At 36.1% G+C, this 24,275-nt stretch overlaps 1 protein-coding gene across 9 annotated transcripts in view; it reads right to left on the bottom strand.

Annotated features, from left to right (window-relative positions):
- The window catches only part of LOC128022448 (guanine nucleotide exchange factor DBS-like), a 64,429-nt gene that overhangs the window by 2,156 nt on the left and 37,998 nt on the right, over window positions 1-24,275 (bottom strand). For 3 of the 9 annotated variants that reach the window (XM_052610048.1, XM_052610047.1, XM_052610049.1), the window contains exons 16-33: window positions 24,204-24,270; window positions 23,476-23,591; window positions 22,197-22,266; window positions 22,008-22,100; window positions 19,992-20,084; window positions 19,763-19,888; window positions 19,407-19,628; window positions 18,875-18,967; window positions 18,476-18,554; window positions 17,522-17,576; window positions 15,809-15,906; window positions 14,060-14,155; window positions 13,284-13,367; window positions 7,288-7,359; window positions 6,185-6,274; window positions 5,801-5,916; window positions 4,669-4,784; window positions 1,605-1,699 (exon numbers count right to left, since the gene is read on the bottom strand). In XM_052610048.1, coding sequence (XP_052466008.1) covers window positions 1,605-1,699; window positions 4,669-4,784; window positions 5,801-5,916; window positions 6,185-6,274; window positions 7,288-7,359; window positions 13,284-13,367; window positions 14,060-14,155; window positions 15,809-15,906; window positions 17,522-17,576; window positions 18,476-18,554; window positions 18,875-18,967; window positions 19,407-19,628; window positions 19,763-19,888; window positions 19,992-20,084; window positions 22,008-22,100; window positions 22,197-22,266; window positions 23,476-23,591; window positions 24,204-24,270 — 1,781 coding nt within the window. The remainder of the gene's footprint in view (window positions 1-1,604; window positions 1,700-4,668; window positions 4,785-5,800; window positions 5,917-6,184; window positions 6,275-7,287; window positions 7,360-13,283; window positions 13,368-14,059; window positions 14,156-15,808; window positions 15,907-17,521; window positions 17,577-18,475; window positions 18,555-18,874; window positions 18,968-19,406; window positions 19,629-19,762; window positions 19,889-19,991; window positions 20,085-22,007; window positions 22,101-22,196; window positions 22,267-23,475; window positions 23,592-24,203; window positions 24,271-24,275) is intronic. The other 6 variants (XM_052610054.1, XM_052610055.1, XM_052610050.1 and 3 more) reach the window with 5 other exon arrangements.

A 24,275-nucleotide genomic window follows, 5' to 3' on the forward strand; every position in this document is an offset into this window, starting at 1 on the left:
AGCAGCAGGAAACAGGTGGCATAACAAAACCAGACCTTGCAACAGCTCTCGATCACAGCAAGGACAAGATACAGTACATTCAAAGAAGAAAACTGAAAAGGCATGACAAAGATGCAAACCTTCAGAGTGATTCCTGTGCTTTCCGTCTTTTTAAATGGGACGAGAGCATTTTGTTCCTGCCAGTGAGCACAGGTGGAGAAGCTTGAAGCGCAACATGAAAAGCATTCAAACACTAATATATTCAGCTTCAAACAGCTGCAGGCCTCAACAATAAGGAGGAATCCATAGGATGATAAGGATGAAGCAATACATTTAATTTATTTATTTTATTTATTTATTTATTGTGAAGAAAGCCTAAATTTAATTTAAAAAAACACATTCGAATAAAAATATTTTTTTCTAACATTGCCTAAATATGATACTTAAAATGAATGGCATAATCACAACAATGTCTCTGTGTGTGTTTTGTAAAGGCAACGCAACTTTTTACTCTTATTACATTTATATTACACTTAGATTTAGTCATTTAGCAGACGCTTTTATCCAAAGCAACTTACAAATGAGGACAATAGAAGCAATCAAAACCAACAAAAGAGTAATCATATGTAAGTGCTGTGATAACTCTCGGTTAGCTTAACGCAGTACATGTAGCACTTTTTATTTATTTATTTATTTTATAATAAATAAAGAGAAAAAGAAGTAGAAAAAATAATAGGGAAAGCTAGTGTTAGGGTCTTTTTTTTTTGCTTACAATAAAACTGTTCAAAAGATTTGTATTTCTAAATAAGATTTAACATTTCTATTCATCAAAGAAACAAAAAAGATTACATTAAAAATTAAGCCGCATTATTAGAACAATTTCTGAAAGATCGTGTGATCTGAACACTGAAATTAAGCTTTGGCATCACAAGAATAAATGTAATCTTAAAATATATTAAAATAGAAAACAGTTCATTTTATTAGTAATAATATTTCGCAGTATTACTGTTTGTACTATATGTTTACTGTAGTCAATGAAGTAAGCGGTGGAAAAATCCTTATAGTTGAGTCCAGAGCTCTTAGTCGAAGCTTTAAAAGAATCAGAAGCACCGTGCTATTAAAGGAAAGCAAGGGTTGACAAACAAGGCAAAAGTTGCATTGTGAGCACGTCAAGATTTCATGGAATGTACTGCATGCCTGTGAAGGTGATGTCATGCACACCTCCTAAAAAAATTAATTACAATAAATTACAGCCGGTTTGTGTCACGACAGCGTCTTGTGTGCATTCATATGTAAGGTATGTGTTTGAGTGAGAACGGACTGAGTGACATCAGAAGTCAAAGTGCATTATTTAATGCAGGGATAGGCAATGTTGGTCCTAAAGTGCCCGTGTCCTGCAGAGTTGAGGTGTGTTTGATTAGGGTTGGAGAAAAACTCTACAGGAAAGTGGCCCTGACGTTGCTTATCCCTGGTCTAATGCATCACCATAAAAGATGCAATCCACATACAGTGCAGCAGCTATCAGTATGTGTTGAATAGAATTCATTTTATGGTGACCATCAGTCTGGACTATATGATGTCAGTCATGCCTTTCTGCTGCTCGTCCTGGGATTGGTGTGCGGTACCAGAGTTACTGTAAAGGTCTACTCCCTCTGCTGTGGACTGCAGGACAGTGGGTGGCACCAGTCCTGTCTTCTGAGTTTTAAGGTTCTTGACTAGCCTAAAACATGAGAGACAATGTTCATCTTCAACGGCAGCGTGGACTTACAGCTTTGTGCTAGAGAACCTGGAGCTCAAGGGGTTCAATATGATTGGACAACTTAGAATTATCATTCGGACAAAAAAAAAGGCTTGATGGACCTGTTATATATATATGGCCTGAAACACAAAACAATGTACCAAACAAAAAAGATCAAAATACCACAGAATTAAGCTGCAACACAACAGAAAAGCAACCCACAACAAAGAACAGTCATTATGGAATTGGACGATAATACTACATAATAATCAATTTCTGATCCACATGTGTTTCTAGTGGGACAGTGTATTGCAATTCATAAGCTAATCTACAAATTTAAATCTATAACATTGATTTTACATGTTCTGAAAAAAACTTATTTTCCTCTGGTAATTTTGTGTTGTGCACCATAGCCCACCATAGTTACAGATTTAGCTACATCAATTTAATTAGGATTTATTCACTTTTTATGGAGCCCGTAAAGGGACAAGGTGTCACGGTGTCTGGTCTCTGTTTCCCTGGGTGTCCACTAGTGGTCTCACTTCCCCATAGGCACCTCACCGCAGACACTACATTTCCCACAAAGCCTTGTCCCTTCATAACGGTAATTGCACAACTGTTAATTGCACTCAGCTGTCTTCACTTTCATCGTCATTATCCTGTCTATTTAAACCTGTCTGTTTTCTGTCGTCATGGAGTCCTTATTTTCCGTCACCTGGTTTCCTCGCATTCCTTGTGTTTCGAGTTTCTTGTTCCTGTTTGTTCGTTTCTGGACTGATTTTTGGTTATAACCCCCTGCTTGTTTGGATTCTGATTTTTGGATTACCCAATAAACACACCCTGCTCTTGGATCTCTCGTCTCCGGTGTCCCGATCGTTACACAAGGCAGTTTTTCAATGCTTTTGCAAAACTTTCACATTCTCTCAAGAAACATTGCATTTACATTGTTTTCTCACAAAATGTTTGTGTACTCCGAGAAACACAACAAGTTTTGTGTTCTCTTGAGACACATTGGATTTGCTCAAAAAACATATATGTTTAATGTATTCGCTTGCATAAACTTTTGCATTTGCTTGCACAACATTCACATTTTCGAGGAAAACATTTGCGTTTCCCCTAGAAACTAAGTTTTGCGAGCAAATGTCTGTATATCAATGCTTATGTGAGTGAAGACAAAGTTTATTGGAGAAACACAATAATTTTGCGAGCGAACACAAAGGTTATTCGTGCAAATGTTTATTTTCTCAGGGGAACACAAACACAAAAAGCAATGAAATATAAATTTTCTCCCATCAACATGTCCCTTAGAGGCTCAGTAACTTTTACCTGAAGTGAGGAAATGTACAATACAAGCGATAATATTGTAAGGAGTCAATGATGTTTTAAGTGCTGCAGAGACCATGATGTAAATTAAATTATCAGCTTTGATAACTACATGCTGTTTTTTTTTTTAAATGGTAAATTACTTTTTGGGGGTTAATCATAAAATAGCTTGCCAATTAAAATAATTGCAGATTTATTCACTGATTTCTATACAAAAACATGTCCTTCTAGGGCTAAGCAGTAGTGCACAGTTAAAATAAACAAGTTTTTGTAGGGTACAAGTTTGAGGTTTACTGGTTATACTGTGGGAAACTGGGATTATGTTGAGATTTTGGCGATCAGTATCAATGCAGAAAAAAACAGCACAGCCACAAGTTTCTTGACTGTTTGTGTATCGCATACACTCCTGACACAACTGAGCAAACTCTAAAGCATCCTGTGGCTGAAGATGTGAAGCCAGCTACCTAAACTTTAGCTCGGCTCTGCACAATGTCAAAACATCCATGAAAGCCTGAAAACTTCTTATGAACTGTTTGAGGGGGTTGATTGGTGAGCAAAGAAAACTTTGAAACACTTTACAAAGCAGAAACTCAAGCACTGAAAATGACTGGAGACAGTTTTCAAGATTAAATATGTATGAGATACTTCAGAATACTGCTGGCTTTTTCATTTCATTTTTAGAAATGTTACTAAGTGCAGATAAGGTGGTATTCAGCACCGAAAGGGGGTGCATTAGACCCCTGTGAAACCTCACTTCCACCTCAGGTATGGATACAAGGGTAAATTGATAACTAATGATGAAGATAAAAATACAAATAAAACACATGTGCCAAGTTCCAGGAAATGCAGGAAATCAAGAAATCGAGATGGTTTCAGTTTAACAACTGAAAATATCAAATGGTGTAATAACATATATTTCCATTACACCTTAATCATCTTAATCATTCTTTATTATTCTTTTAATATATGTTTCAAGATTTAAAAAATATATATTTTAAAGAAAATATCATGAATTATTCATTCATAAATATCATTGTTTTTGGGGAGTCTCACCACATTTTAAAGCATGGACGACCCTGTCTTATAAAAAAAAAAAAAAAGGAATAAATGTAAATGATATCTTAAGGTCTTTAGATGGTGTGATATTATTTCCTGTTTATTTATTTTTTATTATTTTATTTTTCTGCATGTTGGTTGCAATTCACACTTTTTGGGGGGTTTTCAGATATTAATAAGCAGTGAAGCAGTTACGGTATTTAAGTGTGTGTGTGTGTGTGTGTGTGTGTGTATACAACACACACACACACACACACATATAAAAAGTTAAAATGACTAATTCTAATCAAGCTTTTATATTTATATTTTAAATATGAAACTCATATTTTGAATTTGTGGGGTTTTAAAGCAAAAACTTAAAATAATGTAATAAGAGCCAACAGTAATATTAGTTTATTAGTGTCTTCAGTGATTTGCAGTCCTCTGACTCTAGCATCCCCACAGGAATATATGATGATTCCAAATTTAGTGAGGCCAGAGTTGGGGCCAAGTTTGTAAAATGGACACTGCTGCCATTCCTCCCCATCTCCTGACTACAACCGCTCCTAATGGTGACTGTACTTATTACTCACCAGTGGCCGTTCTCGGACTCTTCTAGGAACTGTACTAAATCTCCCGCTTCGACAGAAAGGTCCTGGGTGGTACCTGACTCATACGTCAGCTGCACTTGATAGCGATCATTATCCCCCTTAAGAGAAAGAAAAAAATGACCATGATTTTTTTTCAGGGTCATGGCACCAATTATTATAAATATTATTATTAGCTTTACATGGAACTGGAAATAAATGGGTAGGAAAGTTAGATTTGTGTGTGTGTGTGTGTGTGTGTGTTAAGTCAACAGAAATCTTATCTGTTGTTTATTCAAGGATGCCCTCTGGTGGTAGAAACCATGTATGTGAATTTAAATTCCCCAGTCTAGTCACTGCTAGAGAGGTTTTGACAGACTTTGAGCTGCGTAGCTGTTATTAAGCCTCCTTACTGAAGCAGATCTCCTCTCCTCACACATCAAGGAGAAGGTTTAAACAAAGAAACTCCTCTGGGTGTTAACTAGCCTAAGATAATCTGACCTCCTTTCTGAGTTAATTGTGAAACATGCTAGACACTGTCTTTTATCTGAGCTCCCTTAAAATCTGCCAAATCTCTCAGTTTTAGTTTCTCACCTGAAAGGGACAAATTAACCAAAAGTGAAAATTGTGTCATTTACTCAACCTCACGTCATTCCAAACCTCTTCTTTCTCTTTTTTCTGTGGTTGATATTTTGAAAACAAATATATTCTGAAAGGCTATTTTGAAAAATCTTAGTAAAAGAAAATGTAATTGCCTATGAAAATATCTTGTTTGTGAAAAATAAATAATATATATATATATATATATATATATATATATATATATATATATATATATATATATATATATATATATATATATATAAAAAGAAAAATAAATTATATATATTATTATTATTATTATTATATTATATATGTGTGTGTAAAAACTGTATAAAAAATAGTATTATGATTATTATTTAGCATTTCATGTAAGAAAGAAAGCCATAGTTTGAGATGACATTAGAGTGTGACAGGATTCTCATTTCGGGGTGAACTACCCCTTTTTTATAGGGACTTTTTTTATCCTTCAATACAAATATGCAAGGAAACAAATGATATGAACGTGAATGAAGATGTTCTAGACCCAAGAACATACATTTTTGTTATGTCCTTCATCCTCTCCATCTGAAGATATGGAGAGTTCTTCAGCACTTGATGGAATGGTCTCAAAATCCTCAACGTCCATGGATGGCAGAAGCCGTTGACTCCATCCTGGAAAACAATACACACGAGTTAACATCACCATCATCACCAAACATCCCCAAAAACCTTAATGAGAGATGATGCTCAGGGAATAGTCTAGTGCTCACTTTCCAGAAAACTCTTCTGTGAAAGGAAGAAAAGATGTTGAAGCAGTCAATGTAAATAACTCTGACAGATTCTGTCACCGCCAAGCATCGAATGAGGAATTAAAACAGATGAAAACACCAGAGAGAACCCAGTATGACTGGCATATCACTGCCTCTTTTCACATGATTACCTGGTTGAGATGCAGACCTTGGCACAGCGGGCTTGGTACCGGCAGTACCTTTACTTTTGCTCTCAGCAGGAAGTGCACTTTGCATGCTGTCTGTGAGAAAATGTACTGTCTTATCAAACATGATTGCTTAAGTGCTAGCAATGCAGGTAAAACAGAACCTCACATTAGCATGCATGAATCAGTGACAGTCAACTGACGAAAAAAGGGGGACATTTTGACAAAGTCACTTGCATCAACAGAAAACAGAAACAACCTTATCTGAACAAGAGAGAGCATGATAAAACGAGGCAAAGGAAATAATATGTATTTGGAGGATGATACACATTTGATGTGAACTGAAACCCAACTGCACTACAACACTGCAAGCAACACATTTGAGAAACAGAACAGATAAAAAATGAAAAATAAACAAGCATCAAACATACTATAATAATTAATTTTATAATAATAATTTTAGTCTAAAAATAAAGTCTTAAAAGTCTTAAAATGAAGAATAAATATTAAGTAAAAAATGCATCTAAGTGCTCTTAAAATGTAAATGTAGTTATTAAAATCAGTTCAATAATACCAATAAACTTTTTTTGTTAAGCACTGTTATGGATATAAAAATACAAAAAATAGGGAAATGTAATATTTATTAAATAATTCCAGAAATAAATATTAAGAAATGTGCAAATATACATTTCAGTTATAAATAAGTAAAAAAAAAATGTATAAAAATTTCTAATAATTAATAATATTAACAATAATAACATTAAAACAATAAGTTTTAAAATAAACAACATTATCATTTATCATTATCATTATTATCATTTAATTATCCATAATAATATATAATAAGCATTGCTAACTTAATGAATTTTAGAATAAATATCAAAGTATTACTAATAATATAATAATACAAAATAATTATGTAGGATCACGAACTTGCATGGTTCCCTTAACTCCAAAGTGCTCCAGAAAAATTGTCCTAGCAAACAGTGTCTGGTCACTTTGAATAAAAACCATCTGGCCACTTACTAAAAACAATAAATGAATAAAAACAAACCCACAAACATCTTACAAGCATTATAAACATGCAACATGCTGTGCAGTCGTGGTACCTCCATAGCCAAACGGTGTAGGGTCGCTCTTGACCTGATGCCTCTTGCTCTTATAGCTAGTGGAAAGAGGAACTAAGCACAAACATGCATTTCTGTTAGAAAAGAAGTCCAGCTCATCTATCACAATCGCTCAACCTATCCATCCAAGATTAATTATCACAATAATCTTCCCTTATTCCCCTGCAGCTGCAATGCTTTAATTACAATAAGGCCCATGTGCATCCAAATTCTCCTTCACCTTCCCAGAGCTGTGCAACAGGGCTACACTGCTAAATGTCACACGCCACATCCCAAATGTCAGCTTATCAAGAGTCAGTATTTATCATTCAATACAGCTGTCCCTTCAAGTATTTTAGGGGATACATTTGCTGTGAAGTGCACAGTCTGATTCTATGCATTTCAAACATTTCATAAGAGCCGTAATGAAGAAGCTTGGGATGTCAAAGGTTCATAGTCAGATATGAAAAAATGCCACAATGCCATTCTCTGAGTAAAAAGCACACAGGACTTTCAGAGTGGGCCAGAGAGTTGAGACATCGGGTTGCCAGAGTGCTTTTAAATAAGAGAAGCAGGACATACAGTATCAGTAGTAACAATAAGATGAACACTGTCTAAATTTGGAGTGACAGATAGCTACTTGTGAATGCCTGCATGCACACTACTTGTCTAATGTTTGGGGTTAAAAGGATGTATACTTTTAATAAAGAAATTAATTATTTTATTCAAGTATGCATTAAATGAATCAGAAGAGACAATAAAAGCATGTATAATGTTATAAAAGATTTATATTTTAAATAAATATTGTTCTTTTAAACTTTCTGTTCATCAAAGAATGCTGAAAACAATTATTGGAGTTTGAAATACATTAAGCACAATTATTTTCAACCTGATAATGATACATTTTTCTTGAGCACCAAATCAGCATATTAAAATTATTTCTCGAGTTTTGCGTGACACTGGAGACTCATATAAATCGTTTTAAGCTGTACTAATATTTTACAATATTATAAAATGTCCTGGTCAGCATCAGAGCCTTCTTTAAAAAAAAAAAAAAAAAAAAAAAAAAAAGATACTGTATTGCATATATGAATAAAAGAACAATAACAATAAAAACCAAAAATTACTCTTAAACTACTCCTCTTAATTTAATTATTTTATAAAAAAATGTTACTGTAATAATTTAGTTAAAAACTTGAATAAGCCAATTAGCTATGTTTACTTTAGTAAATATTACAAACATTGAAGTATTGCTTTTCTTAAATAAATGTTAATATTTAACTTAATGAAAAATACACACATATTTACTATTACAATAATATTACATATTATAATTAAATATTACACTGGGTGACAAAACATTTAGCTTGGATGAATAACACTCCCCACCCCTCAAAAAAAAACAAAAAACAAAAACGTCCCATAAGAGCCACCTAAAGTGTGACCTACGACCTATTTTCCGAAAAGAAAATTCACTTTTTTTTTTCTTTTTTTTTTACTTAAAAATAAAAAAAGTTTGAATTGTCTTTTCAGAAAATGGGGTGTAATTCATACTTTTTTTTTTTATTATGAATTTTACACTTTAGGTGGCTCTTATGTGACTTTTTTTGTTTGTTTGTTTTTTTTTTTGTTTTTTTTTTTTTGAGGGGGGAGTGGTGAGCAGGTCATACGGTATTTAAAAGTGTCCTAATATTGTGTTGGAGTACCCTACAACAAGTTTAAATACATCGAAGGTCAGAAAACTTAGTTTTTCTTTTTCAGAATATAAATTTAATAATATTGTGTTGGAGTACCCTACAACAAGTTTAAATACATCGAAGGTCAGAAAACTTAGTTTTTCTTTTTCAGAATATAAATTTAATAAAAGAGTCATTCATATTATTTAATATTAGAATCATTTGCCAGTGATTCCAAAATGATTTCTTCCCAGCAAGTTCGGAGCAAACCCCTCCTTTTCCATAAGCCTGCTCTGCTCTGATTGGTCAGCTGGACAAGCCTGCTGTGATTGGCACAGAGAGGAGTCCTTGAACCATTAGCCAGCGCTACCATTGACAAAGCACCTTTACATAAAACAATAATATAGTGCGCCAAACTGTTCTAATAATAATGAAATAATACAAAAACACTTATGCAAGCGAATCATGCCCACAGCTAAAGTTTAGCTGCTAAACTGTGAACTCTTAAAACAATAATGGCGGTACGTTAGCTGAGCGCTAACATAACTAACTGATGAAATAATACAGTTTGCAAACCAAAATATGTCTAATGTACACATGTACATGTACATTATCAGAACTGCTTCAGAAAGACAGTTATATGCTTTATCTGGAAACCTAAAGCTGCGCTAGGTATACATCACATATTAGCACAAAAAAAATGATATTTTTATCACTCATTTGAAAATGTACACTTAGCGTATCAATCATATTACTTACAGGTTGTGGTTCGGAGAGCTTGTTAGTCCAAATTAAGAAGATTAGAAGATATTTTTCAAAAAACCTATATGACCTGCTCTTTAAAATAACACTGGTTAGTCTTCAGTGTATAAATAAACATTAATGACAGACAGCAGCAGATTTATTTAGGTTGCTGTCTCTTTAAGACCTCATGCATGGATCTGTTACACAAGTTTTGTTTCTCAACTGTTTATTTTCACTTAATAGCCTGTATAGCGACAATGTTTAGTATAAATTAATTGTTTATGTGAATACTCATTAAAACGTGCATTTTGACATAATTTTGTATGTATCTGGTCGTTTACGTGCAATAAGGGGCATGCTCTCAGATGCATTTCTATGTGCATGCGCTTTTGGGTGTAGTGGAGGCGGATCACAGAGTGCTCAAGTACTGAATCGAGCACTTGAATGTTTAAAATTGTAAGACTCAAAAGCACGTGCAAACGATACATTCCATCATCTGTCCCGAGCGCCAAAACTGTGGCAATCAGTCAAATATATAGTCACAGAATGGACCTTCTTTTTGTGTTTCCCTGTTCTCCCGCCTTGCTTTTGTTCATTGATCTAGTTTCTGTCTCCTTTTGATTTCATTAGTTAGTTCATCTGTGTCTTGTTAATCATCCTCATTTAGCCCATATAATTTAGAAATAATGTTTCTTTAGAAATAATGAATGGCCAAATGGAGTCTTTAAACACCTCAGATGTAAAGTTATTTGCTGTCAAAGTGACACCAAAATGAATGGGAGTCAATGGAACGCTAACAGCAAGTGGGCATCCGCTGCCAATGGCGGAACCCAGGGGTGCTTCAATAAAATATGAAGCCCTGCCCCCCTGGCTGTGCCATGACTGCTTCCATCTTCCATCACCTCGCTTTCTGATTGGATATAGTTTCGTTTCACATGATCATCTCCAGAGCGTGCGCGCATTTGTCCACGGGGTTCCCCCCACACATCAGGATTTCTGACCGTAAATATTAAACATGTCGAATATTTATGATTCGCGATCGGGGCGGCACCGAAGTTCTTCCGATCAGATTCGGACACTCTTAACACACCTCACACCAAGGGAAAATCTGATAAGATAATCTGTATAACCATCAAGATAATCGGGACATAGCTAGGACTGTCGGAAGGGGGTAAATTGGCCCAAAATCAGCCCGATCATCTTTAGGTGTGTACTCAGCATTAGATAGATGTGTAATTGTGTAGTTTACAGTAGCTTTACACAACATTTACACATAGATATATATCGATTCGTCAGCCAATCAGATTCAAGCATTCTTGTGTATATATATATATATATATATATATATATATATATATATATATATATATATATACATATATATACATACAATTTATTTATATTAAATTAACACTTTCATTCAGCATGGATGTATTTAAGTAAAGATTCCAAAAACATTATATTGCAAATAAAAGTTTCACTTGTGAACTTTGTATTCATCAATGAATCCTGAAAAAAAAAAAATTAATGATGGATTCCAAAAAAAAATATGAAGCACCAACTATTTTTCTACATTAATAAGAAGAAGATTTTTTCTTGAGAACCAAATCTGCATGAATGATTGAATCTGATTGGCTGACGAGCGTTCTGAGGTGTGCAATTATTTTCTGGGAAACGCACGGTGAACGTAGTTCCAGGCAGCTCTCCTGACCGCATTACAGTTCCATATTACTTTGCATAGTTAACAGTAATAATGGCGCAGTTAGCACAAAAGGGTGTTGTCACTGTCAGTGCTGCCCTGACGATTTTATCAGTTAGACTAACTGTTATATAGTGCAAATACTTAAAAGTGACACATGACATTTCTCACTAGCGAGGTAATTACAACGTTATTTAGAGACGCTGCAGCAGAAGAGTGTTTAGAGATGCACAGAGGTACAGTATGTTAGCATAATTCACACAAGCTCTCTCTCTCTCTCTCTCTCTTTCTCTCTCTGTGTGTGTGTTTCTCTGTAGCTCTCGCTCTCTTTCTAAGAACTTTATTAATAACTGCATTAGAATGCTATCAACAGCTCAAGCCTCCGTTACCAGCTTTAAAACAAAGTTTTGGTACTAGCAAAAGAAGCATTGGATGAGATGCGGAAGAAATAGTCCTACTCACAATAGCGATTTAAGTACAAAATCCAGATGAATCCCTTTACAAAAATCATCAGATCGATGTCTTGAGGTGTGGTAACCATAGTATCAGCGGAATAATTGACTCCGTGCATTATTTTCCGAATAATTCAACAGCCCATCATCAATTATTCCTTATAGTTCATGAACTGGTATCAAAGACTGTTTGGTAATTTTGCTATCGTTATAGATATATATATATATATCGCTACTAGGGGTGTAACGGTTCACAAAATTCATGGTTCGGTTCGATACGATACACTGATGTCACGGTTCGGTTCGGTACGTTTCGGTACGTTTTAGATACAGCAAAATGTAAAAACATCTCAACTTTTCAGAATGCCGCAAGCGCACCGCGGGTCATGTGACAAGAACTAACCAATCAGCTTCATCCTTTCCCGTAACAACGTTGAAAGCTCAGTCAAGATGAAGAAACAGCTGATCATAGTTGTATATGGATTGCAATTTTGAAATAAATTTAGTAGCAGAGCTAGCCTACTGCAAGCGATTTTTAGAGCTGCAAATCCATTTATCCTTTGCTGAAATTTCCGCGTCTTCATGGAGAGAGCAGCACGTCATTGTTGCTTAGCGCCTCAGAGGCGCTTCTGCCCGAGCGCTTTGGAAAAGAGGGGAAAAACGCGCCTAGCGTTTTCCACGCATTTTTAGGCGCGATATGTGAACGGCCCCTAAGGCGCTCGCTCACTCAGCACGCGCTGAAGGCTTGTTGCAAAATGTCTAATGAATTTAACAGACCAGAAATAGAATATCCTCCAATAACCAACAGGTCTGGTGTTTGGGTGCAATTTGGATTCCCTGTAAGCTATAATAAGTGCACTCAAACACCAGACCTGTTGGTTATTGGAGGATCTTCTAATTCTGGTCTGTTAAACGAACTGGCCACCGCGTACCGTGCATGAACTGCTCGCTCACTCAGCGCGTACTAAGTGAGCGAGCGCCTGACTGAGTAGCCTAACATAAACTTATAAGTTGGTGTTTTTTCTTCTTCGGGTGTGTCAGGGGCTTTGCCTGTTACGTCGTTTGGGTTATTGGGCTACCTTGTTGAAAGCATATCATTATATTTAACTTTTTTTTTTTTTCAAATATAATTAATTAGTTCAACGAACCGTTCGGTACATAATGCGTACCGCATACCGAACTGAAAGCTTCGTACCGAATGGTTCAATACGAATACGCGTATCGTTACACCCCTAATCGCTACAGAATAGGTTTTATCAAAAAGATTTAAAGCTGCATGCTTACAATCTACCAAGTAAACTAGAATAGGCAAACATTGCACACTAACATTACAATTGGAGTGCTCTAGTTACGCTTGCAGTGTGGGTGGGTTGAACCACTTCTGATCCTGACCCAGTATCGAAGTAAAACCACAAACAGTTTTTGTACCTTTAGTGCGCGATGCAGAGGTGGAGCTGACAGTTGAGGCTAAAGAAAAGCGGCGTGTAACCTCTGTCTCCTTAGGTGTGGGATCTGAAGTGAAAGGAGGGGGTGAGTTAGTAGTTAATCTGGTTTAGGAGAAAACAGGATGAAGTGGTGAAATGAGAGACAGGATTCATGTCAAGAAAACCTATTTAAGGGTGGATTAAAGTTAAGCTCTGTTTAGCATGATGCTCACATGTGCCATATAGTTTGGGCCTCATGTCATTTCTCATCACTGGATTTCATGTTGATCAAAATAAAGTAATGATAGTGGCCCATCTAATATAGCTAGCTAGCTAGATGGATAGACAGACAGACATATCCTTAAACTTTTAGCATTTTGCCAAAACACATTTGTAAGCCTCATTTTGGCATTTAGGCAATTCAAGTCAATGGCACCTATGGACTAAGTGAACTTTCTACTCAAAATGCCAGCAGTGTTTTAGTGTAAGCTCAGTGTAACACTATACTGTGACATCAGCTTGAGCTTGACGTTTCTCAGTTCTTCTGTTGTCTTCAGTAGAAGCTGACCTGCTTTGCACACAATTCAGATTCAAATGTTCTGCGATGACAAAGCCCTTGAGGTTGCTGCATTCCTTTCAGAAACCACTCACTTCGGAAAACAGATGTAAGTGGTCTCGGAAGCGACCAACGGAGAGTGATGACAATGAATTTTAACAACAGGGACAACAGGCAAACACCAGGATGAGATGATGGAGGAGGCCACAATGCCGTGCCGTTACCTGCGGGGAGAGACCTGCGGTTTGACAGGCCCTGTAAGGTGAAGCGCTTTCTAGCCAGAGCAGATCGCTCGGAGCTGAGGCTGGCTGAAGCATCAGCTATAAGAGGAGAGGAAGACAGGACTGCAGTTAAAGCAGCAGGTAGAAAAGAGTGCAAGGTTAAAAGATGGAAAGCAGGGAAAAGATGAAAAAAATAATTGTTTGTCTGTGATGGAGCAGCACATATATGTTGCTTTTGCGGTATTAACCCATTCAGGGGATATTGGGGGTTAATTACCTGACCAAAAAAAAAAACTTTAATAATACATTTAATTTACCAAACATTTATATACTGCACACCACGGATAAGTGATAACTTTACAGATATTAGATATGTCCAGATATGAGACCTTCTTGGAAACAAAACAGGATTCAGGAACTTGTTATACATGCATATCACATCATGCTGTACAAAAACATACAGTAGAAGATGTATATTTGAGATATTTTAGAAAATATAAAAAAAGGTGAGAAAAGCACTAGACTGATGAGACATTAAATAGTCGTTTGGGTTAATAAGATTTCTTCTTTTTATCGTAATTTTTTTTTTATTAACACTTATTTTCAGCAAGGATGCATTAAATTGAACAAAGATAACAGTAAAGACTTTTATTATGCCTCAAAGTTTATTATTACAGATAAATGCTGTTCTTTTGAACTTTCTATTCTTCAAAAAATCTTTAAAAAATGTATCATGGTTTCCACAAAAAATGTAAGCAGCTCAACTGTTCGCTTGACAATAATGAAATCATTGATAATAATAATAAATCGACGATTAATCGTGATTAATCGCATCCTAAATAAAATATTTATTTTCATAATATATGTAAGTGTACTGTGTATATTATATATATATATATATATATATATATATATATATATATATATATATATATATATATATACATGTGTATATTTCTGAAAAAAAAAAAAAATCATAATATAGCCTAAATTATATGAATATAAATATAGACATAAATACATGTAAATATTTTCAAAATATATACAAAGGAAAACTTTCATTTTGGATTTTCATTTTTTCGCGAATAATCATTTGACTGCACTAAAAAAAGCATCAGGTAACCCCAATCTATAAGATAAGAGTTATTTAAGAGGCATCAAAGACTAAGGTGAGATATGTTTTTGAGTGTAAAACATCCCCAGCTCATGTCAGAGACTCGTAATCCTCTGCCTCCAGGCTGGGTCAGCACACAGAGGACTTCAATTCTCAGAGGAACTTAACACCTGTCACAATCCTTCACTCATTCAAAATCTGCAACCTGACAGGACCATAAGACCAAACTGAGTGATATTTCCTCCAAACCACCTCTCCAGACGCCAGCACATGATGAAGTACACAATAACAGTGCACAGACACAACAGAGGACTCGATACATTCAGCATTATAACTGAGCTCCATCTCAAAATACCTTGCCAAGAGGGATGAGGCTTTGAAGTGCTTTCCAGTAACCAATTACCCGTTGGCAATTTTACAGCCATTAGGGCAGGCATTAGAGATAATGGCCTAATTAAGGAAAATGCACTAAATATTTCAAAAGTAAGTACAAGAGAAGACAAATAAATAGCCTTTCACTACAAATGACCGTAAATCCGGAGTGCTTGTTGACCGCTGCAGGCTCTGAGGGGCGAATACTTCTGATTGTTTGGTTAGAGCAACGGTAGGTTTTATACGAGATTTATAAGGGCTCTCACCTCGTTTATGACGCATATTTGGGCCTGTATCACTGCGCCTGTAGCCAGTTTCTGGACTGGAAGAGTCAGACTGCTGGAAAGCTGTTTTGCGCATATTTCTGTCAATAAAAGCAAAGTCAGCATGAACACAATGGTAAATAAATAGATGCAGATGGCACAAGAATATGCGTATGCATGCATACAGTGGCCTCTGAAGTATTTCAATTTCCAATCAAATGATTTCATCATATATATATATAAATGAACACTTTTATTCAGCATGGATGCATTCAATTGATCAAGGGTTACAAGTTAAGATTCCCAAAAAATCATATTGCAAATAAATGCTTCTCTTGTGAACTTTGTATTCATCAATGAATCCTGAAAGAAAAAAAATGAAAGACGTATTCCACAAAAATATGAAGCACCAACTTTTTTCTACATTAATAAGAAGAATTGTTTCTTCCGAACCAAATCTGCAAATTTAAATGATATCTGATATCTGTGACTCTGAAGACTAGAGAGATTCAGTTTTACCATCACAGGAATAAATTACATTTTAAAATACATTAAAATAGAATAAGACATTTTGTCTTCAAAAATCTTACAGACCCCAAACTGCAGTTGTTTGGCTTACAGAAACATTTGCATTTAAACACACAAGAATATTTAAATATTGATAAGGATTTGCTCGTATTATTCATATTCGAACGTCAGATAAAGTAAACATATCAGCCTAATTTCCATAAAACAATACTGTAGTTTCTATGAATATGATTAAAACTGATTATGGGCCCTATAATATACCTGGCGTAATGCGACGCAAGGTGCAGCTCAGGTGTGTTAGTGTGCTAGTTTCAGTCCAGCGCCACGTCGTTTAATTAGGAAATGCATCTGCGCCCATTTTTGTGTTCAGGCGCATTGCTGGCTCATTGCTATTTTAAGGAGCAGAAAATAGACTGGTATATTTATTTGCCTACAAGCCATAATGGATATTCATCGCATGGATCAGAATTAAGCTATCTATTTGCTTGCACACAAGCAGCTCCATTTCATCTCGGAGACACGTTCTGTCTTTGCCCTTGCCAAATTAGGCCGTGTAAATAGCAAATCCGACATGGCACGAGCGCAACTGGCTCTTAAAGGGGATGGAAGATAAGACTCTGATTGGTTCATTGCACGTTACGCCCAAAAAAACAACCATTACTCATTAAGAGAATAGGGACAACCCATTTAGACCATGCGCCCGGGTGCAACAACCTTTTGTCAATAAAATAGTAAAAGTGGATTTAGACACACCCTGAGTGAACCTACGCTGTGCACTTTACACTTTGCATTTAGATCATTAAAATAGGGCCCATTGTGCTTAGTACTGTACAGTGTTAATCAGAAGTGTGAGTCACTCTATTATATCCACCATAAGTAAATATACGTTTGCGTCTACAAACAAAAGGTCATTTGGTTTATTATAAGATGCAGACAGCAACTGAATAAAGATATACTTGGAATGAGGAGGAGGTAAAACAACAGTCCTAGAAAAAAAAAAGATACTCATTAAAATTACTAAATTAAAACGTTGTGGCTGTCAAACATTAATGTGAAGAACTACACCCATGGTTACCCAACTAGGACACCTGCGCAAACTTAAGGGAAGTTAACTTTACAATACTTACAATAAACTCCACACTGGGGCCAGTTAGATAAAAGCAAAGTTAAAAAATTGCTATAAAATACCTCATGGGAGCATGGTAGATGTTCTCTGTAATCTTCTGATGGATTTGACTGGCTTCTATACCACGAGAGAGAGAGAGAGAGAGAGAGAGAGAGAGAGAGAGAAGGGTCATACAGTGTTCATGCATTCAGTGTTTACATACTGTATTCACACAGCACACAAAATACCGCCAGGATTTATTTGGTTTTGAATCTTGATTTCAGTACCTTTACTAAAAACATCAGATAACATCATGCCATCAGATAGACAATACAGCCAAATTATTCATAGGGGTTTCCAAGCACTGACGAGAACTGTGTAATATATATATATTATTTTTATGCAAAAAAAAAAAATTAAGAAGGTGAGGTTGTTTCAGGTTTCCTTTGGGTGTTTACAAATCATTTTGGCTTTACATGGCAAATCATTCCTGGTGGAATGAACTCCCCAACTCAATCCGAGCGGTCCTTAGCCATCTTCAAGAATTTGCTTAAAACCCATCTCTTCCATCTTTATTTGACCCTCTAACTTTAACACTCAATATTCTAATTCTATTCTTAAAAAAAAAAAAAAAAAATCTAACTACCTTTCTAATCTTTTTGTATTCTATTTTCTTATTATGCAATTGTGTGTAAAGACCTCTAACACTAGCTTGCTCTATTTTATTTTATTTTTTATTCTGTTTTCTTTTTATTAATTATATTATTTAAAATCCCATGCTATGTGTAGTGTGTTAAGCTAACTGAGACGTTATAGCACATATATCATGCTCTTTTTGTTGTTTTTGATTGCTTCCACTGTCCTCATTTGTAAGTTGCTTTGGATAAAAATGTCTGCTAAATGAATAAATGTAAATGTAAATGTAAATCATGTCCTCTCCAGGGTAGTATATAAGAAGTTTTTTTTTTTTTTTTTTTTTTTTTTTTTTTTTTTTATGAGATTGAGATTGCATGAAGGGCGGGTTTGCCCAGAAATACCTCGGCAGGCTTCCAGCTGGCTTGTTAAAACTTTGCGGATCTCTGACACCCACATGTTCTTCACTTCCATCAGAGGGGCCTGACAGAGAAGTGAGGATATGTTATAATATGGTAACATACCTGCTCTGGGGCACTTTTGCCCAGTTCCCTCTCATGGGTCATATAAGGAACAACATGGTACTTCCCCAGAACAATATAGATTAGATAAAATTATAAAGACTGGCAGGGCACCTATAAAATTAACAGGAAGTGCATTGCACAGTACAATAACAGACGCACATTTGGTCAAAATAAATATTTTTGCATGGTCACAAACTGTTTACACCCCACTTTGTAGACTCAAAATTATTTATTATGTTAATAAAACACAATTTCATGTCTTGTGACTTCGAGCTGTACCTGAACGATGTAAACTTCCTCCCTGCCATTGTACCAGATTTCAAACTTCTTGATGTCTCCTTTGACATTTTCAGTGATTCCCACCGAGCTCATCTGGGGTGGGGGAAACATGCCACTGGTCAGTAATATGATCCAAAATGTGTATTTAGCTTCTTCCACACACAATTTGCTATTAATCATTTTGATACACTTAAAAAATGATTACTTAGATGGAAATGATAGCTCTATTGGGAAGTCATGACTGTATATGCACACACACATAAACACATCTCTCTGTGTGTGTGTGTGTGTGTGTGTGTTGGGTCACCACTCAGTGTAAAACCAGTTGAGAAACACTTCTAGACGGGTCTTGAGGGATTTCTTTTTAATCCCAGTATGTTGCCACAATAAACAGAAAAAGAGAACTTAAAGCAAATAGGAAGTTGCTACACTGTTCAATGTTCAGTCTGCCTTCAGTGTAGATATAAAGCTCATTCAGTACAGTCAGACGTCAACCGTTTCATTTGACAGTAAGTGACGGTGTGCTTCCCACCTTTAATGAGTGCTTGAAACTGTAGGAAGGGGATTTCTCGTGACCATCAGAGGTTTCCTCTCGTTTCTTGCAGAACAAAAGCATTTTGTGGTAAAGAAAGAGATGTCTCTGCATGGGTTTGAAGCGTGCCAAGTCCTTGACTTTACTGTGACCTTTCTTATGGTCTGTCCAAACATTAAACGACCCCTGCATGAGCAGTTTTCCCAGATCATTCAGATTGCCCTGAAATCACACATACAGTAAGACTTAAATTAGAACACACACAAAAGCAGGTTCAAAACACATCGACCTTCACATACCGTATCTGTTCAACAGACAAATTACTGTGTTAAATATATTGTAATATATTCATAAACCTCAAAACCAGTAATGGCGATCTGATGCATGGAGTCATTGACTGATTTGATGATGTCCAGCATTGTGGCCAGAGCTTCCTCCAGCTCCGCAGTGCCTTCTGAGTTCTTACTGCACTTCAGCATCTCCTGAAAAACGAGTAGGAAAATGTGCATTGAAAACTGTCTTATTTTACATGTAAAATGTGTGAAAGTTCAGGAGAAGTATATCAGCGTAATTTAAGACCAGTACCTTTAACATCAGTTGGTACTTAGTGATTCTCTGCACAGGCTTGAGGAGATATGCATCTAATGAAAGCTTGTGGTCCAACCTTTTCTGACACTCCTACATAAAAAAAAAATCATTAGAGAAGTGAAGTTTTCACATACAGGGCCCTAAAGTATAATATTAATACACGTATAATAAGTATAATATCTGATATTTAGTTCAAATGAGTGCTGTCTTTTATCCGTTCTGTGAATGACTGTATGCTCATTCTTTATAAAGAACAATGTTATTTGTAAAGTAGCCTACAGTCTCAGGCACATTAGTATTTTCACCCAAAAAAGGCGGTTAGACCAGTTAATTATATCTTTTGCTGTAGTGTGTCAGTAGGAAATATAATTGTACATTTCCAAACATTCAGTTTGCCATTCATTTTAATAATATTCTAGTGAGATTGTTGAATGTACAAGCAGTCTTGACAACAGACTGCCTAAGACTTTTGCACAGTAGTGTATGAATAAAGTACGTATGATTAAATTAAGTATATTTAAATAAGTATAATTAAAGTATACTCATATGTGTTAAGGGCTAGATTTTCGCTGGAGGAAACGGCTGTGGTGTGATGAGTGGTGAACAGCGGAAACTGGAGAGTAGATGAGAAACCGATTGCGCCCTCGTGACCTTTTGTAAACTCTATTTATGTCAAAGAAGTGCACAGATACAGACAAACTAACAATCTATCGGTAAACACACACCTCGTGTCCTCAGCAAGCAGTTTCGGCCCAGATCCGGCCCACATGTGGCCCACATGGATTTCACGTGAGCCAGATGTGGGCCGGTTCTGAGCCAAAACCGCTTGCTGTCTGGGGCTGTTTGTGTTTGAGTCCGCTCGCGCTGCTCTGCGCGGTCTGTGGATTAAAGAGCGTTCTGGAAGACGGAGAGAAGACAGATCTTCCACCGTTTTCATCTGACATTTAAGCGGACTGAGGCGATCGCGAATTTGTGTACAGTTTATGAAGCGCACGTCCTGATTTTGCCAAGTCCGATGTGTTCCTAGGTCAACATATTTTGTTGACCCTGGAACAACATTTTACTCCAAAAATATATTCTTAACCATATCCCTACACCTAAACCTAACCTTAACCATGAGTAATCCCTAAAATTAGAGGAAATGATAGATGAATGACACTGATGTACAAGCACCAAACACTGATTTTAAGCATAAACTTCACAAAATCTATAAACTGGTTCTTCAAATCTGATTGGTTAATCACAATGTTGTTCCAGGGTCAACAACGATGTTGTCCCAGGAACATGTCTCACTTGGTAAAATCAGGTTAGGCTTATGAAGCCCTGCTAAAAAAGCCTAGCGACGCCCATGTTTCGTGTGTACATTTCGGAGAACCAAGACAAATATTTCAATTAATCACTCGGGCTTTTAAGAGGCACCGAAATGAGGCACCGAAATCTGCGTGCTGATTCGTTTCGGTGCGTACCATAGGTTTGTCTTTGCGCTTGCCAAATTCTGCCGTGTATATAGCAAATCTGTCATGGCACGAGCGCAACTGGCTCTTAAAGGGGATGGACGATGAGACTCTGAGATTTATGTTTAATAAGAACTTCTGTCAAAAGTGACAAAACTTATATTGTTTAAAAGACAATCTGATTTCTTGAACTTTTCTGTTCATCAAAAAACCCTAAAAAAGCATCTCTGTTTTCCACATATATATAACTGTTTGGACAATAACAATTTCTGTTTCTTGATCAGCGTATTAAAAATGATTTCCAAAGCATCAAGTGACACTCAAGCCTGTAGTAATGCCTCCTGAAAATTCAGCTTTGCCATCACAGGAATAAATTCAATTTTTTTATTTAATAAAACAGAATAGATTATAATAATATTTCACAATATTGGGGTTTTTAATGCATTTTTGATCTCTTAAATACAGCCTTGGGGAACATAAGTGAAGTCTTTCCTTTTTCGTCCTGGCCCCAAACATATGAATAGTGTATTGTGTATTGATTTACGTACATACGCCTCACCTGAAAGAACAAACTGTCTCCACACTGCCGCCACAAAGCTTCAGATCGTGGCTTATTCTGACAATATTTCTCATAAATCTGCAACTCTTCCTTCTGTAAGACAGCAGATGGAGACAAGCATTAGGATCCCATTTCACATTCTGTAGTTGTACTGTATTTCACAGACCACATCTCCCTGATGTCACTCACCCGCTTCAAAAAACATGTTCCTACTAACTCCGGCTTTTCTGCTAAATTTTCCAGCTCTTTGAGAAATGTCCTGGCAAAACATAATGGAACAATTGAGTACGGAAAAAAATAAATAACTGGAGGGTATGAGAGGACAAAGGCAGGCAAACGGCACAAAGAAAAGGAAAGGAGGCAGACGGCTTGAAAAACTGTTTCATATTTTTCTAAAGTATTTTATTTCTTCAGAAAAAAAAACAGAAAGAGAAAGAGAGAGAGAGAGATTGCTCTTTTCCAGGGCATGTAAAGCTTCAAAAAGAACAAAGAAGCACCTTAAAAGTAGTATAATATATAATATGATATAATATTTTAAGTCTAATGATTGGTCACCGGTCACTTTTGATTATATTAATATTCTTCTGAACTTCTTCTATTTTGCACACAAATAAAAACAAAAAATCAGGCAAGAAAAGACGGGAGTTTGAATAAATGATTCCAGAATTTTCATTTTCGGGTGAACTCTCCCACCGCGCTCCTTTCACTGAATCCTTGGATGACTTCTAAGACAAGCCTGTTTATATTTCATCTCTATCAAACAAATCAGTAATGAATGAATGTCAAATGTCGACGAACACAATAGCCTTTGAGGACTCACACTCTCGTTACTGACATGATGGCATGTAAAAGCACATAAACAAAGCTAGAGCTGGGAATGATGGACAATGCTTAGCGGTTGTTTATCTCTACCTGACTGATATAATAGAAATAGTTGCCGGGGAAATGCATTTGGGGAGACATAAACCTGCTCGAGGGATTGTTATTGACATAATCCTGGACTTTGCTGTCACCCGATGCCTAATAGGAGACAATGAACTCTACAAAAATAATCGGTAGCATGAGGCCAGCCGAACAATGGGCCAGCGAACACCTATAGATCATTAGTGACACTATACACAATTCAATAGTACAACCCACAAAACCCATACAAAAAAAAAAAATATTGTGGTTAAGATGACTTCTGTGAAATGTGGGTGTGAAGTTCCCTCTATATGGAAGCATCAGAAAAGAACTAGCTGAACCAGTTGTGCGTGAGCCTTGTCAGGAATGTGAGAGGATGTTGGGGGAAGGTCTAGCTCATACCGGAAAAAGGTCCATTATCCCGTCTTTAATCTCTAGTTGGGGTCTGCTAGCATGGTGCAAACTGGTAAGCGGTCTACCATACTGAACCAGATGACTGAAATGATAAGTTCTGGCGAGCTGGAAAGCACATATCATGTCCTTAAGTTGTAGAATATTTCCTTACTTCTGGTGAAATGTGTAGATTTCAGGCAGGTTTCCGAAAAGTACCTCCTTCCTGTTTTCTAAAGATGGCGGGATCAAGTAGAACATCTCGGGGTCATCCAGTGCGCTGGCATATCCCTGCACAAAAATAAACATGACACCAAAACCACAGTCAAATGTTTCAACAATGCACCAGATTATTATGATATGCATTTACATCACTTGAAAAATTGTATTTATTTATTTATTTATTTTGTGATTCACCAGGCTTTTAACATTTGTGAAACATTACTACATAGCTGATTTTAATTTTTAAATATTTGAATATATATCCCGTGATCCAAAGCTACATTTTCAGCAGCCATTATTCCAATTTTTAGTGTCAACTGATTCTTTAGAAATCATTGTAATATGCTGATTTGCCGTTCAAGAATCATTTCTTATAATTGTCAATGCTGAAAACAGTTGTGCTGCTTAATTGTATTATTGTTTTTATTATTATTTGATTAATAAAAGTGGGGAGGGGTCAAAAGAACAGCATTTATTTGAAGTACAAGTCTTTTGTAACATCTCTTCTGTCAATTATCAATTCACTGCAATATTGATAATCATTTCTCTCTCTCTCTCTCAAAAAACAAAAAACAAAACTTACACAATTTTGAATGCTACATGCATTTACAACATATGCCAGGCAACCGACAATAGTTTGCAACATTTCCTGTTTCCTGTGTTAAATTCAGACACACATACCTCTATAATGCTCTGCAGCTCTTCAACATACAGCCTCTCCGTCTCAATCAATTCATTCATTATGTGGCTGTT

Source organism: Carassius gibelio, chromosome A11 (genome assembly GCF_023724105.1).
Source record: "Carassius gibelio isolate Cgi1373 ecotype wild population from Czech Republic chromosome A11, carGib1.2-hapl.c, whole genome shotgun sequence".
Lineage (NCBI taxonomy): Eukaryota > Metazoa > Chordata > Actinopteri > Cypriniformes > Cyprinidae > Carassius > Carassius gibelio.